At 56.1% G+C, this 15,867-nt stretch overlaps 1 protein-coding gene across 1 annotated transcript in view; it reads right to left on the reverse strand.

Moving 5' to 3' along the window:
* Positions 1-15,867, reverse strand: part of LOC110476882 (rho guanine nucleotide exchange factor 11) — a gene marked incomplete at its 3' end in the record, with an annotated part of 45,718 nt that overhangs the window by 27,904 nt on the left and 1,947 nt on the right. Inside the window, exons 2-15 of the mRNA XM_077790560.1 lie at positions 13,336-13,430; positions 11,334-11,432; positions 7,984-8,033; positions 7,826-7,883; positions 7,150-7,286; positions 5,699-5,770; positions 4,504-4,590; positions 3,600-3,761; positions 3,073-3,147; positions 2,899-2,964; positions 1,956-2,057; positions 1,705-1,806; positions 771-813; positions 406-502 (exon numbers count right to left, since the gene is read on the reverse strand). Of these exons, the coding sequence (XP_077646686.1) occupies positions 406-502; positions 771-813; positions 1,705-1,806; positions 1,956-2,057; positions 2,899-2,964; positions 3,073-3,147; positions 3,600-3,761; positions 4,504-4,590; positions 5,699-5,770; positions 7,150-7,286; positions 7,826-7,883; positions 7,984-8,033; positions 11,334-11,432; positions 13,336-13,430 (1,245 nt within the window). The remainder of the gene's footprint in view (positions 1-405; positions 503-770; positions 814-1,704; positions 1,807-1,955; positions 2,058-2,898; positions 2,965-3,072; positions 3,148-3,599; positions 3,762-4,503; positions 4,591-5,698; positions 5,771-7,149; positions 7,287-7,825; positions 7,884-7,983; positions 8,034-11,333; positions 11,433-13,335; positions 13,431-15,867) is intronic.

Consider the following 15,867-nt stretch of genomic DNA (forward strand, 5'->3'; position numbering starts at 1 on the left):
TTTTTCCGGGATTTTTCCTGGGGTTTTCCCAGAGTTTTCCTGGGATTTTTTCCAGTATTTTCCCTGGGATTTTCTGGGGTTTTCCCAGAGTTTTCCTGGGATGTTTTCCTGGGATTTTTTCCAGGATTTTTCCTGGGATTTTCCCAGAGTTTTCCTGGGATTTTTTCCAGGACTTTTCCTGGGATTTTCCTGGGGTTTTCCCAGAGTTTTCCTGGGATTTTTTCCAGGATTTTTCCTGGGATTTTCTGGGGTTTTCCCAGAGTTTTCCTGGGATTTTCCTGGGATTTTCTGGGCTTTTCCCAGAGTTTTCCTGGGATTTTTTCCAGGATTTTTCCTGGGATTTTTCCTGGGCTTTTCCCAGAGTTTTCCTGGGATTTTCCTGGGATTTTTCCCGGGTTTTCCCACCTGTAGTCCTGGAGCTGCTCCTGGATTTCCGGGATGACGAATTCCTGCGCCTCCAGCAGCGCCGGCTGCAGCTCGTCGCCGTTCCGCAGGCGGAGCTCTGGGAATGGGGAAATCCGGGAATTCGGGAATTCGGGAATTCCCGGGGCTCAGCCCCAAACCTCTCCCGGTGTCCTGGGATTCCAGGAAAAGTCTGGGAATTCTGGGATCCCAATTGGAGTTCTTTTGGGAATTCTCCAGGTTTTGGGAATGCTCCGGGTGCTCCTCTCTCATTCCCAACTTTCCTGGGCTCCGGGAAAAGTTTGGGATTCCCGAACCCGGCCCTGGGCTCCTTTTCCCAGGGGAAATTCCCGGAATTCCGAACTCACCGATCTCGGCCAGGAGCTGCTCCGGCACCTTCACCCGCAGGGGCTGGAAAAGAGGGGAAAGCATCCCAAAATCCCAGAAATCCATCCCAAAAACCCGGGAAATCCATCGCAAAAACCCGGGAAATCCATCCCAAAAATCCCGGGGAATCCATCCCAAAATCCCATCCCAAAAACCCGGGAAATCCATCCCAAAAATCCCAGAAATCCATCCCAAAAATCCCGGGGAATCCATCCCAAAATCCATCCCAAAAACCCGGGAAATCCATCCCAAAAACCCGGGAAATCCATCCCAAAAATCCTGGGGAATCCATCCCAAAATCCCATCCCAAAATCCCAGAAATCCATCCCAAAAACCCGGGAAATCCATCCCAAAAATCCCAGAAATCCATCCCAAAAATCCTGGGGAATCCATCCCAAAATCCATCCCAAAATCCCAAAAATCCATCCCAAAAATCCCGTGAAATCCATCCCAAAAATCCTGGGAAATCCATCCCAAATCCTGGGAAATCCATCCCAAAAATCCATCCCAAAAATCCTGGGGAATCCATCCCAAAATCCCATCCCAAAATCCCAGAAATCCATCCCAAAAATCCCGTGAAATCCATCCCAAAAATCCCAGAAATCCATCCCAAAAATCCTGGGGAATCCATCCCAAAATCCCAGAAATCCATCCCAAAAATCCCGTGAAATCCATCCCAAAATCCTGGGAAATCCATCCCAAAATCCTGGGAAATCCATCCCAAATCCTGGGAAATCCATCCCAAAATCCTGGAAAATCCATCCCAAAAATCCCGTGAAATCCATCCCAAATCCTGGGAAATCCATCCCAAAATCCTGGGAAATCCATCCCAAAATCCTGGGAAATCCTCCCAAAATCTCTTTAAATCCCCCAAAAATCCCAGGAATTGCGGGGAAATCCCGGGAATTTGCTGACCGCGCTCCTGTCCAGGAAGATGTTCCAGATGTGTCTTCCCAGGGCTCGGGAATCCCTGGAATTGCTCTGCTGGCAGCAAACCTCGGAGCACAGGTGGAACAGCTGCGGGAAAAGCGGGAATTCCGGGAATGCTGAGGAATTCCCGGGAATTCGCCTCCATCCGGACCCCTGGGAACACCCTGGGAGGCGCCAGGGCTTGGGAATGGGATCCCAGGATGGAGAAAATCCCGGGAATTTTGGGAATTGCTCACCAGAGGAGTGGGGTCGGCCTGGGAGAAGAGGAACCTCAGGAAAACTCCCAAATGGGCCGGGCGGGATTTGAGAATTCCCAAATCCTGGAACACGGAGTCGATCTGGGAACACGGAGAGGGAAAAGTGGCGGCTGTGCTGGGATCCCAAAAATCCCACCCGGAATCCCCAAAATCCCCAAAATCCCCTTAGAAATTCCCGAAATCCCCTTAGAAATCCCGAAATCCCCTCAGAAATCCCGAAATCCCCTCAGAAATCCCCGAAATCCCCTCAGAAATCCCGAAATCCTCTCAGAAATCCCGAAATCCCCTCAGAAATCCCGAAATCCCCTCAGAAATTCCCGAAATCCCCTCAGAAATCCCCGAAATCCCCTCAGAAATCCGCGAAATCCCCTCAGAAATCCCCGAAATCCCCTCAGAAATTCCCGAAATCCCCTCAGAAATCCCCCCGGAATCCCCAAAATCCCAGAAATCCCCTCAGAAATCCCGAAATCCCCTCAGAAATCCCGAAATCCCCTCAGAAATCCCGAAATCCCCTTCAGAAATCCCGAAATCCCCTCAGAAATCCCGAAATCCCCTTCAGAAATCCCGAAATTCCCTTCAGAAATCCCCGAAATCCCCTCAGAAATCCCCGAAATCCCCTCAGAAATCCCGAAATCCCCTCAGAAATCCCGAAATTCCCTTCAGAAATTCCCGAAATCCCCTCAGAAATCCCCGAAATCCCCTCAGAAATCCCCGAAATCCCCTCAGAAATCCCGAAATCCCCTCAGAAATCCCGAAATCCCCTCAGAAATCCCCGAAATCCCCTCAGAAATCCCGAAATCCCCTCAGAAATCCCGAAATCCCCTCAGAAATCCCCCCGGAATTCCCAAATTCCCCCCGGAATTCCCAGACCCCCCGGAATTCCCAGACCCCCCGGAATTCCCACTTTTCCCGGGATTCCCACCTCGGTGCTGCCGCTCCCGGGGTCACAATCCTCCTCGGGGCCGATGATTTGGGGCCTCCCCGATCCCTATCCCAAAAAAAAAAACCGGGATCACGCTCCGGGGAAGGGCTCTGGGGGGTCCCCGTGGGGATTCCCGGGATTTCCTGGGATTCTCCCGGGATTTTCCAGCCCCACCGGATCTGTGGCGAGGCCGAGCACGGGGGAGCTCCGGGGGCTGCCGGGCTGGGAAAAGCCGGAATTCCGGGATACCTGGGGAGAGAAATTTCGGGATCAGGACCCCCAAAAACCCCCCAGGGCAGGCGGGAATCCCAAATTCCCTCAGAATTCCCAGGGAAAACGCCCAGAGAAGGAAAAAGAGCCGGGAATTCTGGGGGATCCCAAATTCCGGGGGGAGTTTCTCCCTCTCCTGGAATTTCCCCCCCACTTTTCCCAAACTTTTCATGGAGTTTTTCCCAGAATTTTCATCCCCTCTCCCACATTTTTCCTGGAATTATTTCTCCTTCTTTTCCCTGAGTTTTCCCCCATTTCCCCAAACCTTACCTGGAACTTTCCCGAAGTTTCCTTGGGATTTTCACCCCCCACCTTTTCCCGAATTTCCCCTGTCACTTCCCAGTTGTTCCCAGAATTTCCCCAGATTTTCCCTGCAGTTCCTCCCTCTTTTCCAGGATTTTTCCCGGATTTTTCCCGGATTTCCGCCTCACCTCTGCCAGGGCCGGGAGCCGCTCGGGGCCGGATTCCAGCCCCGGGTCCCCATCCCGGGAATCCCGGGAATCCCGGGAATCCCGGGGGAATCGCCCCGGGAGCTGCGGGGACCCCGCCAGGCTCCGCAGGAATTCCCCTTCCAGGGGCCGGGACCCCAAATCCTGGGAATGGGAACGGCGGGAATGGGGAATTCCCGGGAAACGCGCAGGTGGGAAAGGCAGGAAAGGGGAGCTCCGGGAATTCCCAATGCAGGAATGGGCAATTCCGGGAGCTCCCGGAAAGGCAGCGATGGGAAAATTCCCAGAGCCACTCCCGGAATTCCCACACCCACTCCCGGAATTCCCAGACCCACTCCTGGAATTCCCACACCCACTCCCAGAATTCTCATATCCATCTCCTGAATTCCCACACCCATTCCCGTTCCCACTCCCGGAATTCCCAGCCCATTCCCAGCATTCCTGGCCCATTCCCGGCCCATTCCCGTACCCATTCCTAGAATTCCCAGCCCATTCCCGTATTCCCACTCCCAGAATTCCCGTATCCATTCCCAGCATTCCCAGATCCATTCCTGTACCCATTCCCGTACCCAGTCCCGGAATTCCCAGACCCACTCCCAGAATTCCCACACCCACTCCCAGAATTCCCATATCCATCTCCTGAATTCCCAGACCCATTCCCGTACCCACTCCCAGAATTCCCGTATCCATTCCCAGCATTCCCAGATCCATTCCCGTACCCATTCCCGTACCCACTCCTGGAATTCCCAGCCCACTCCCAGCATTCCTGGCCTATTCCCACACACATTCCCGGCCCACTCCCGGCATTCCCGGTATTCCCAGTGTTCCCGGCGTTCCCGGCGTTCCCGGTATTCCCGGAATTCCCGGTATTCCCGGTTCCCCGTACCTCCTGCAGCACCTTGAGCTGCAGCTGCCCCAGGCGCCGCCGCGCCGCCTCCAGCTGCTCCTGCCCCGCCGCGCCCGCCTGGCAGCGCTGCGGGCACCGGGAACCGGGAATGGGCACCGGGAATGGGCACCGGGAACCGGGAATGGGCACCGGGAATGGGCACCGGGAATGTGGGAATGGGATACGGGAATGGGCACCGGGAATGTGGGAATGGGATACGGGAATGGGACACGGGAATGGGCACCGGGAATTGGGAATGGGCACCGGGAATGGGCACCGGGAACCGGGAATGGGCACCGGGAATGGGCACCGGGAATGTGGGAATGGGATAAGGGAATGGGCACCGGGAACCGGGAATGGGACAGAGGGAACCGGGAATTCGGGAATGGGACACGGGAATGGGCACCGGGAATGGGCACCGGGAATTCGGGAATGGGCACCGGGAATGGGCACCGGGAATGGGCACCGGGAATGTGGGAATGGGATAAGGGAATGGGATACGGGAACGGGCACCGGGAATGTGGGAATGGGACACAGAACGGGCACCGGGAATTCGGGAATGGGCACCGGGAATGGGCACCGGGAATGTGGGAATGGGACATGGAACGGGCACCGGGAATGCGGGAATGGGACATGGGAATGAGAGACGGGAACCGGGAATGGGACACGGGAATGGGCACCGGGAATGTGGGAATGGGACAGAGGGAACCAGGAATTCGGGAATGGGACACGGAACGGGCACCGGGAAATCCGGGAAAACACGGGAATCAGACACAGCAGTCAGCAGGAAAGGCAGGAATGAGGCACAACAGGGAAACCCGGGAAGAGTCACCGGGAAACCCGGGAATGACACACAACAGTCACCGGGAAACCCGGGAATGACACACAACAGTCACCGGGAAACCCGGGAATGACACACAACAGTCACCGGGAAACCCGGAAAGAGTCACCGGGAAACCCGGGAAACAACAAAAAACACGGAAAATGGGACAGGACACTCACTGGGAAATCCAGGGAACACGGGAATGACACACAACAGTCACCCGGAAATCCCCAGAAGCAAATAAACAACCACCAGGAAATCCCAGAAAAAACACCCCAGGAAATCCCAAAAAAAGTGAAAACCCCCAGGACATTCCCAGGGAATTCCCCAGAAGGCGCCAGAGGAGCGGGAAGAGGGAAAGCGAGGCGGCACCTGGAGCTCGGCCTCGGCCTGGCGCAGCATCTTCCGCAGGATCTGCGCCGCGTGCCTCCGCACCTCCGGGTCCTGCGGGAACGGCGGGAATGACAATGGGAATGATGGCGGGAATAACGGGAATGACGGTGGGAATGATGGGAATGACGGCGGGAATGACGGCGGGAATAACGGGAATGATGGTGGGAATGACAGCGGGAATGACGGCGGGAATGACAGCGGGAATAACGGGAATGACAGCGGGAATGACGGGAATGACAATGGGAATGACAGCAGGAATGACAGCGGGAATGACGGGAATGACAATGGGAATGACAGCGGGAATAACGGGAATGACAGTGGGAATGACAGCAGGAATGACAGCAAGAATAACGGGAATGACAATGGGAATGACAGCGGGAATAATGGGAATGACGGGAATGACAATGGGAATGACAGCGGGAATGACAGCGGGAACGGTGGGAATGACGGGAATGACGACAGGAACAGCGGGAATGACAGCGGGAATAACGGGAATGACAATGGGAATGACGGGAATGACAATGGGAATGACAGCAGGAATGACAGCAAGAATAACGGGAATGACAATGGGAATGACGGCAGGAATGACGGGAATGACGGCGGGAATGACGGGAATGACGACAGGAACAGCGGGAATGACAGCGGGAATGACGGTGGGAATGACGGCGGGAATAACGGGAATGACGGCGGGAATAACGGGAATGACGGCGGGAATGACAGCAGGAATGACAGCAGGAATGACAGCGGGAATGACGGGAATGGCAGCAGGAATAACAGCGGGAATAACAGCGGGAATGACAGCGGGAATGACAGCGGGAATAACAGGAATGACGGGAATGACAGCGGGAACAACGGGATTAACGGGAATGACGGCGGGAATGCGGCGGGAATGACGGGAATGACAGCGGGAACGACGGGAATAACGGCGGGAACGACGGGAATGACGGCGGGAATGACAATGGGAATGGGGGGATGAAACGGGAATGATGGGATAACGGGATAATGGGAATAACAGGAATGGTGGAATAATGGGAATAACAGGATAATGGGATAATGGGAATAACAGGAATGGTGGGATAATGGGAATAATAGGATAACGGGATAATGGGAATAACAGGAATGGGGGGAAGGGTGGAATTAATGGGTATAGTGGGAATGGGATAATGGGAATGTGAACAGGAACAGGAACAAGAATAATGGGAATAATGGGAATAATGGGAATAATGGGAATGGGATGGCAATGGGAACGGGTATGAGGGGGTTGGGATCCGCTCAGGGAATCCCGGGATCTCCTGGGGGAGTTTTGGGGTCACTTGAGGGAATTCCGGGCTCCCTCTGGAATTCTGGGCTCCCTCCGGAATTCCGGGCTCCCTCTGGAATTCCGGGCTCCCTCCGGAATTCTGGGCTCCCTCTGGAATTGCGGGGCTCACCTGGAGGGGCCTGGGCTCCGTGATGAGCTGGGGGGGCCCCTGGGGACACCCCGAGGGCTCCGGCTCCGGCTGGGATCCCGGAATTCCCGCGGGTCCGGGCGCGGATCCCAGCAGGGTCAGGGCCACGTAGGCGCCGGCTGGAAACAGAACGGGACACGGGAACGTCAGCAGGAATTCCAGGAAAAGTCTGGGATAAAGGGGCTGGGAGCGGGGCTCGCAGGGAAAACTGACACAGGAAGAAATTCCAGGCAAAAAATTCCAGGAGAAGGATTTCCTGGAAAAATTTGGGGTGATGAGGGGGATTCCAAAAATCAGCTTGGAAAAGGGAGTGAGAAGGATCTCCAGGAAAATGGGGGGAAAAGGATTTCCAGGAAATACCTGGGGTAAAGGGGGTGAGAAAGATTCCCAGGAAAAACTTGGGAAAAGAGGCGAGAAGGATTTCCAGGGAGAATTTCCAGGAAAATATTTCCAGGAGAACTGGGAGTGGGAAGCATTTCCAGGGAGAATTTGGGATGAGGGACAAGAAGGATTAAAAAAACGCGGGGAAAAAGGGGCTGGAAACACCTCCAGGCTCCCCCCAAATTCCCAAAGGATGGAAAACCCTCTCCCCTTCCCACAGCCCCGCCTTTCCCCACGGAACGGGACGAGAATTCCCAGAATTCCAGCCCAAACTCACACTTGATCAACTTCACCACCTCCAGGTGGGAGCTGTTGGCCACCATGGTCCCGTTCACCTGGAAGAGCCGGGACAGGGCTGGGCAAGGGCCGGGAAACGGGAATTTTCCCCGGGAACGCGGGGAGGCCGCCGGGAACGCGGGAGTCGGGAACGCGCACCTTGAGGATCCGGTCGCCCTCCTGCAGCCCGGCCCTCATGGCAGCCCCACCTGGACACGGGCAGGGGTCAGGAGCACATCCCACATTTCCTCTGGAATATTCCACAGGGACCGCCGCCCCCTCGGCCCCATCCCTGCCAATCCCAAAGCAAAACCCCCAAACCCGGAGCACTTCCCAAGGAAAACCCCATTTCTCCCACATTTCCCCATGCTTTTCCCTCATTTTCCCAAATTTTCTCTATTTTCCCGCCATTTTCCCTCATTTTCCCCACGCTTTTCCCTCATTTTCCCAAATTTTCTCTATTTTCCCGCCATTTTCCCTCATTTTCCCCACGCTTTTCCCTCATTTTCCCACATTTTCTCTATTTCCCCACCATTTTCCCACATTTCCTCCGGAATATTCCACAGGGACCGCCGCCCCCTCGGCCCCATCCCTGCCAATCCCAAAGCAAAACCCCCAAACCCGGAGCACTTCCCAAGGAAAACCCCATTTCTCCCACATTTTCCCTCATTTTCCCACATTTTCTCTATTTTCCCGCCATTTTCCCCACACTTTTCCCTCATTTTCCCCACGCTTTTCCCTCATTTTCCCACATTTTCTCTATTTCCCCACCATTTTCCCACATTTCCTCTGGAATATTCCACAAGGACCCCCCCACTCCCTTGGCCCCATCCCTGCCAATCCCAAAGCAAAACCCCCAAACCCGGAGCACTTCTCAAGGAAAACCCCATTTCTCCCACATTTCCCTCATTTTCCCACATTTTCTCTATTTCCCCACCATTTTCCCCATGCTTTTCCCTCATTTTCCCCACGCTTTTCCCTCATTTTCCCACATTTTCTCTATTTTCCCGCCATTTTCCCTCATTTCCCCCACGCTTTTCCCTCGTTTTCCCAAATTTTCTCTATTTCCCCACCATTTTCCCACATTTCCTCCGGAATATTCCACAAGGACCCCCCCACTCCCTCAGCTCCATCCCTGCCAATCCCAAAGCAAAACCCCCAAACCCGGAGCACTTCCCAAGGAAAACCCCATTTCTCCCACATTTCCCCTAATTTTCCCACATTTTCTCTATTTTTGCGCCATTTTCCCTCATTTTCCCCATGCTTTTCCCTCATTTTCCCACATTTTCTCTATTTCCCCACCATTTTCCCACATTTCCTCCGGAATATTCCACAGGGACCGCCGCCCCCTCGGCCCCATCCCTGCCAATCCCAAAGCAAAACCCCCAAACCCGGAGCACTTCCCAAGGAAAACCCCGTTTCTCCCACATTTTCCCTCATTTTCCCACATTTTCTCTATTTTCCCGCCATTTTCCCACATTTTCCCCACGCTTTTCCCTCATTTTCCCCACGCTTTTCCCTCATTTTCCTACATTTTCTCTATTTCCTCACCATTTTCCCACATTCCCTCCGGAATATTCCACAGGGACCCCCCACTCCCTCGGCCCCATCCCTGCCAATCCCAAAGCAAAACCCCCAAACCCGGAGCACTTCCCAAGGAAAACCCCATTTCTCCCACATTTCCCTTACATTTTTCCACATTTTCTCTATTTTCCCGCCATTTTCCCACATTTTCCCCACGCTTTTCCCACATTTTCCCCACGCTTTTCCATCATTTTCCCACATTTTCTCTATTTCCCCGACATTTTCCCACATTTCCTCCGGAATATTCCACAGGGACCCCCCACTCCCTCGGCTCCATCCCTGCCAATCCCAAAGCAAAACCCCCAAACCCGGAGCACTTCCCAAGGAAAACCCCATTTCTCCCACGTTTTCCCTCATTTTCCCACATTTTCTCTATTTTCCCGCCATTTTCCCACATTTCCCCATGCTTTTCCCTCATTTTCTCTATTTCCCCACCATTTTCCCACATTTCCTCCGGAATATTCCACAGGGACCCGCCGCCCCCTCATCCCCATCCCTGCCAATCCCAAAGCAAAACCCCCAAACCCGGAGCACTTCCCAAGAAAAACCCCATTTCTCCCACATTTTCCCTCATTTTCCCACATTTTCTCTATTTTCCCGCCTTTTTCCTGTCGTTTCCCCCAGTTTTCCCACGTTTTCCCCACACTTGCCCATTTTCTGAATTTTCCTGCGGTTTTCCCCACAATTTCCCACATTTCCCCCATTTTTTCTGTTTTCCCTCCACCTCCCCCTCATTTTCTGCCCGTTTTTCCCTCATTCTCTCCATTTTTCCAATTTCCCGCCATTTTCTCCCCCGTTTTCCCGCCATTTTCTCCTTTGTTTTCCCGCCATTTTTCTCCATTTTCTCCCCCATTTTCCTCCTTTTTCCCCCATTTTCTCCCCCAAGCTGAGGCTGGGGATGGATGAGGGCACCCCTGGGCATTGTCTGGCCATCCCCATGTCCAACCCGTGTCTGTCTGTCCATCCCTGTGTCCATCCCTGTGTCCAGCCCCGTGTCCGTCTGTCCATCCTCGTGTCCGTCTGTCCATCCCCGTGTCCGTCTGTCCATCCTCGTGTCCGTCTGTCCATCCCTGTGTCCATCCCCGTGTCCGTTTGTCCATCCCCGTGTCCATCCCCGTGTCCATCCCCGTGTCCGTCTGTCCATCCCTGTGTCCATCCCCGTGTCCATCCCCCTGTCCATCCCCATGTCCATCCCCGTGTCCATCCCCGTGTCTGTCTGTCCATCCCCGTGTCCGTCCCCGTGTCCATCCCCGTGTCCGTCTGTCCATCCCTGTGTCCATCCCCGTGTCCATCCCCGTGTCCGTCTGTCCATCCCTGTGTCCATTCCCGTGTCCGTCTGTCCATCCCCGTGTCCATCCCCGTGTCCATTCCCGTGTCCGTCTGTCCATCCCCGTGTCCATCCCCATGTCCGTCTGTCCATCCCACTGTCTATCCCCGTGTCCATCCCTGTGTCCGTCCGTCCATCCCCGTGTCCCCCCCGTGTCCGTCTGTCCATCCCTGTGTCCATCCCCGTGTCCATCCCCATGTCCATCCCCGTGTCCATCCCCGTGTCCGTCTGTCCATCCCCGTGCCCATCCCCGTGCCCATCCCCGTGTCCGTCTGTCCATCCCCATGTCCATCCCCCTGTCCATCCCCGTGTCTGTCCGTCCATCCCCGTGTCCGTCTGTCCATCCCCGTGTCCGTCTGTCCATCCCCATGTCCATCCCCCTGTCCATCCCCGTGTCCGTCTGTCCATCCCCGTGTCCGTCTGTCCATCCCCGTGTCCATCCCCGTGTCCATTCCCGTGTCCGTCTGTCCGTCCCCGTGTCCATCCCCGTGTCCGTCTGTCCGTCCCTGTGTCCGTCTGTCCGTCCCCGTGTCCATCCCCGTGTCCGTCCGTCCATCCCCGTGTCCGTCTGTCCGTCCCCGTGTCCGGCGGCGCCCACCTGGCCGCACGGACTGCACGAGCACGACGCGGTCGCCGCTGACGGTGAAGCCGAAGCCATGCTGGTCCCGCTGGATGATCACGCAGCGCTGCACCAGCCCTGCGCACACGGACACGGACACACGGACACGGGACACGGACACGGGACACGGACACACGGACAGGGGACAGAGGGACAGGAGCAAGGTGAGGAATGAGGCTCTGCAGTCCGGCTTTGGCCCTGAGGAACCCCCGGTACCGGGGCCTGCAAGGCCTTGGGGTCACTGTCCAGCCCTGGCCACCAGCTCCTGTGGCCACCCACTGTCCAGCCCTGACCTCCAGCTCCTGTGACCTCCAGCTCCTGTGGCCACCCATTGTCCAGCCCTGGCCACCAGCTCCTCTGGCCACCCTCTGTCCAGCCCTGACCTCCAGCTCCTGTGGCCTCCAGCTCCTGTGGCCACCCATTGTCCAGCCCTGACCACCAGCTCCTGTGGCCACCAGCTCCTGTGGCCACCCATTGTCCAGCCCTGACCTCCAGCCCCTGTGGCCACCCACTGTCCAGCCCTGACCTCCAGCTCCTCTGGCCACCCTCTGTCCAGCCCTGACCACCAGCTCCTGTGGCCACCCATTGTCCAGCCCTGACCACCAGCTCCTGTGGCCACCCATTGTCCAGCCCTGACCACCAGCTCCTGTGGCCACCCACTGTCCAGCCCTGACCACCAGCTCCTGTGGCCACCCATTGTCCAGCCCTGACCACCAGCTCCTGTGGCCACCCATTGTCCAGCCCTGACCACCAGCTCCTGTGGCCACCCTCTGTCCAGCTCCTGTGGCCACCAGCTCCTGTGGCCACCCACTGTCCAGCCCTGGCCACCAGCTCCTGTGGCCACCCACTGTCCAGCCCTGACCTCCAGCTCCTCTGGCCACCCATTGTCCAGCCCTGGCCTCCAGCCCCTGTGGCCACCCACTGTCCAGCCCTGGCCTCCAGCCCCTGTGGCCACCCATTGTCCAGCCCTGGCCTCCAGCCCCTGTGGCCACCCATTGTCCAGCCCTGGCCTCCAGCCCCTGTGGCCACCCACTGTCCAGCCCTGACCTCCAGCTCCTCTGGCCACCCACTGTCCAGCCCTGGCCTCGTGGTCACTGCATTGTCCCTTGTGGGACCCCAAATCCCAACGGAAGGTCTGGATCCGCATCCTGGCCGTGAGTGACCCCGAGTGACCCTGAGTGACCTGAGTGACCCTGAGTGACCACTGAGTGACCAATGAGTGACCCTGAGTGACCACTGAGTGACCTGAGTGACCCTGAGTGACCACTGAGTGACCCTGAGTGACCAATGAGTGACCAATGAGTGACCCCGAGTGACCCCGAGTAACCCTGAGTGACCCCGAGTGACCACTGAATGACCCTGAGTGACCAATGAGTGACCTTGAGTGACCCTGAGTGACCACTGAATGACCCTGAGTGACCCTGAGTGACCCCTGAGTGACCAATGAGTGACCTTGAGTGACCCTGAGTGACCAATGAGTGACCTGAGTGACCACTGAGTGACCCTGAGTGACCCCTGAGTGACCACTGAATGACCCTGAGTGACCCTGAGTGACCACTGAGTGACCCTGAGTAACCCTGAGTGACCCCGAGTGACCACTGAATGACCCTGAGTGACCAATGAGTGACCTTGAGTGACCACTGAATGACCCCGAGTGACCCTGAGTGACCCCTGAGTGACCACTGAGTGACCAATGAGTGACCTGAGTGACCAATGAGTGACCCTGAGTCACTGCTGAGTGACCCCGAGTGACCCCGAGTGACCCTGAGTGACCACTGAATGACCCTGAGTGACCACTGAGTGACCCTGAGTGACCAATGAGTGACCCTGAGTCACTGCTGAGTGACCCCGAGTGACCCTGAGTGACCACTGAATGACCACTGAGTGACCCTGAGTGACCACTGAGTGACCCCGAGTGACCCCGAGTGACCCCGAGTGCCCCCGAGTGCCGGAATTCCCGGAATTCCCGGGCAGTTCCCACCTGTGGATTCCGAGGCGTCCGAGGGCTGCCGGCCGTGGCCGGGGGATCTTCGCTCCGAGGGGGAATCGCCCAGGGCCGAGGAGAGGCCGCTCAGCCTGGGAATTCGGGAATTCGGGAATTCGGGAATTCGGGAACGCCGGACACGACCCCCGGTCACCCCCAGAGAGCCGGAGAGGAGCCCTGGCAGATCCCAAATCCCCCTGGCAGATCCCAAATCCCCCTGGCAGATCCCAAATCCACCCAGGATCAGATCCCAAATCTGCCTGGGATCAGATCCCAAATCCACCCAGGATCAGATCCCGAATTCCCCTGGTAAATCCCAAATCCCCCTGGCAGATCCCAAATCCCCCTGGCAGATCCCAAATTCCCCCTGGGATCAGATCCCAAATCCCCCTGGCAGATCCCAAATTCCCCCTGGGATCAGATCCCAAATCCCCCTGGCAGATCCCAAATCCCCCCTGGGATCAGATCCCAAATCCCCCTGGTAAATCCCAAATCCCCCTGGCAGATCCCAAATCCCCCTGGCAGATCCCAAATCCACCCAGGATCAGATCCCAAATCCCCCCAGGATCAGATCCCGAATTCCCCTGGCAGATCCCAAATCCCCCCTGGGATCAGATCCCAAATTCCCCTGGCAGATCCCAAACACCCCTGGGATCAGATCCCAAAATCCCCCCGGGATCAGATCCCAAATCCCCCCAGGATCAGATCCCAAATTCCCCCTGGGATCAGATCCCAAATTCCCCTGGCAGATCCCAAATTCCCCCTGGATCCCCCTTTTCTCCGGGATCAGCTCCCCCTAAGGAAAAAATCCCTGGAAAAGCCCCTCAGGATTTTCCAGCCCCTTTTCCATGAGCAGCCGCAGAGCTGGGCCCTGCCCTGGACATTCCCGGCCAATCCGCAGGAAAATCGGGATTAACCCTCGGGATTATCCAGGGCCCAGCCCAGGTCAGCCCTTTGTATCCACCCAAAATCCCTTGTTTTTCCCCAAAAATCCCCAAATTCCGGGATCCGCGGCATTCCCGAGACGCTTTTCCTTCAAAACCGCAATTCCAGGAATGCCCAAATCCCAGCCAGGGGATCCAAAGGGATCCAGAGGCTTCTCCTGCCCCTCTGGAAGCAGCCAGGGCTTAACGAGGCTATAAAAAAGTCATTTAATTCGGCTTAATTAAAGCTCCTTAATTGCCTCGGGGGCGGCCGAGCCAGGGCAATTCCCACAATTCCCATTCCAGCGGCACCTCCGGAAGGACCCAGCCCCGCTCTCCCTTCCCAAGTCCCAAAAATTCAAAATTCCCAAAAAACCGAAGCTTGGAATGGGAAAAAATTCCCTTTTCCCAACATTTCTGCCCACCGGGTTCCCTCCGGAGACAGGTTTGGAATCCCCAGCTGGAAAATCCCACGGAAACCTGGGATAAACCAGGGTTGAAAGCAGGAAAAAAGGGGGGAAATCCCATTTTCCGACTTTTCTGACCACGCCGTGGCTTTCCAAGGAAAAGCAGAATTCCAGGGGCAGCTGGGAGGACCTGGAGGGCTCTTCCCAGAAAATTCCCGAGTGTTTTTATCGGGAATGCTGCAGGACAAAGCCGCAATTCCCGGCTCTTCCCTCAACCCCAAACCCTGCCGTTCATTCCCGGGTTGTTTTTTGGGAATGTCCCCCAGGAAATCCGGGATCTCCGAGGAGCCGCCACCGAATTTCACGGGAACAACCCCGAATTCCCAAACCCCTTTCCCACACAACTTTGGCCTTCCATTCCCAAATTAACAAAAAACTCGGGATCTCAGGGAAAGTTTTTGCTTTCCCACATTCCGAGGGCGGCCGCCGAGTCCTGGGAGGAATTCCGGGAGTTTGGATCCCGCTGGAATTTCTCCTCGGATTTGCAACATTTGGTTCCCTCCCTGCCGGGGGCTGCGGCTCCGCTGCTCTCCCTGGAAAAACACCAGGAAAACCACGGAGAGACCGGAGAAACACGGGAATATTTTCCCATTTTTCCTGCTTTAAACCCGGGTTTATCCCTGGTTTCCATGGGATTTTCCAGCTGGGAATTCCAATCCTGCTGTGGGAAGAGATGGGAAGGAGGCCAGGGGTCAGAAATGTTGGGAAACGGGTTTTTTCCCCATTTTTCCCGCTTGAAACCCTGATTTATCCCAGATTTCCATGGGATTTTCCAGCTGGGAATCCCAAAGCCTTTTTTGGGAAGGGGATCCCAACGGAACGCCACCGTCCGGAGCGATCCCAAATGTTGGGAAAACGGGAGTTTTTCCCGTTTTTTTTTTCAGTTGGTCGGGGTTTTTTCGGGAATTCTCCACGGGAATTCTCCAGGAAGAATTCCCGGCGGGGTAATGATTAACGGAGCCGCTCCTGGGGAAGTGGGAAGTGGCAGAGCTGGTTGGGCCGGAATTCCGGCTCCTGGAATTCCCTGTCCCGGGGGGATCCTCTCCCCATTCCCGCAGAATTCGCAGCTGGGAGGATCCTGAAATCCCCGGGATGAGGCACTTCCAGGGATGGGGAATCCATGGAATAACCTGGGCAGG

Source organism: Lonchura striata, unplaced genomic scaffold (genome assembly GCF_046129695.1).
Source record: "Lonchura striata isolate bLonStr1 unplaced genomic scaffold, bLonStr1.mat Scaffold_106, whole genome shotgun sequence".
NCBI lineage: Eukaryota > Metazoa > Chordata > Aves > Passeriformes > Estrildidae > Lonchura > Lonchura striata.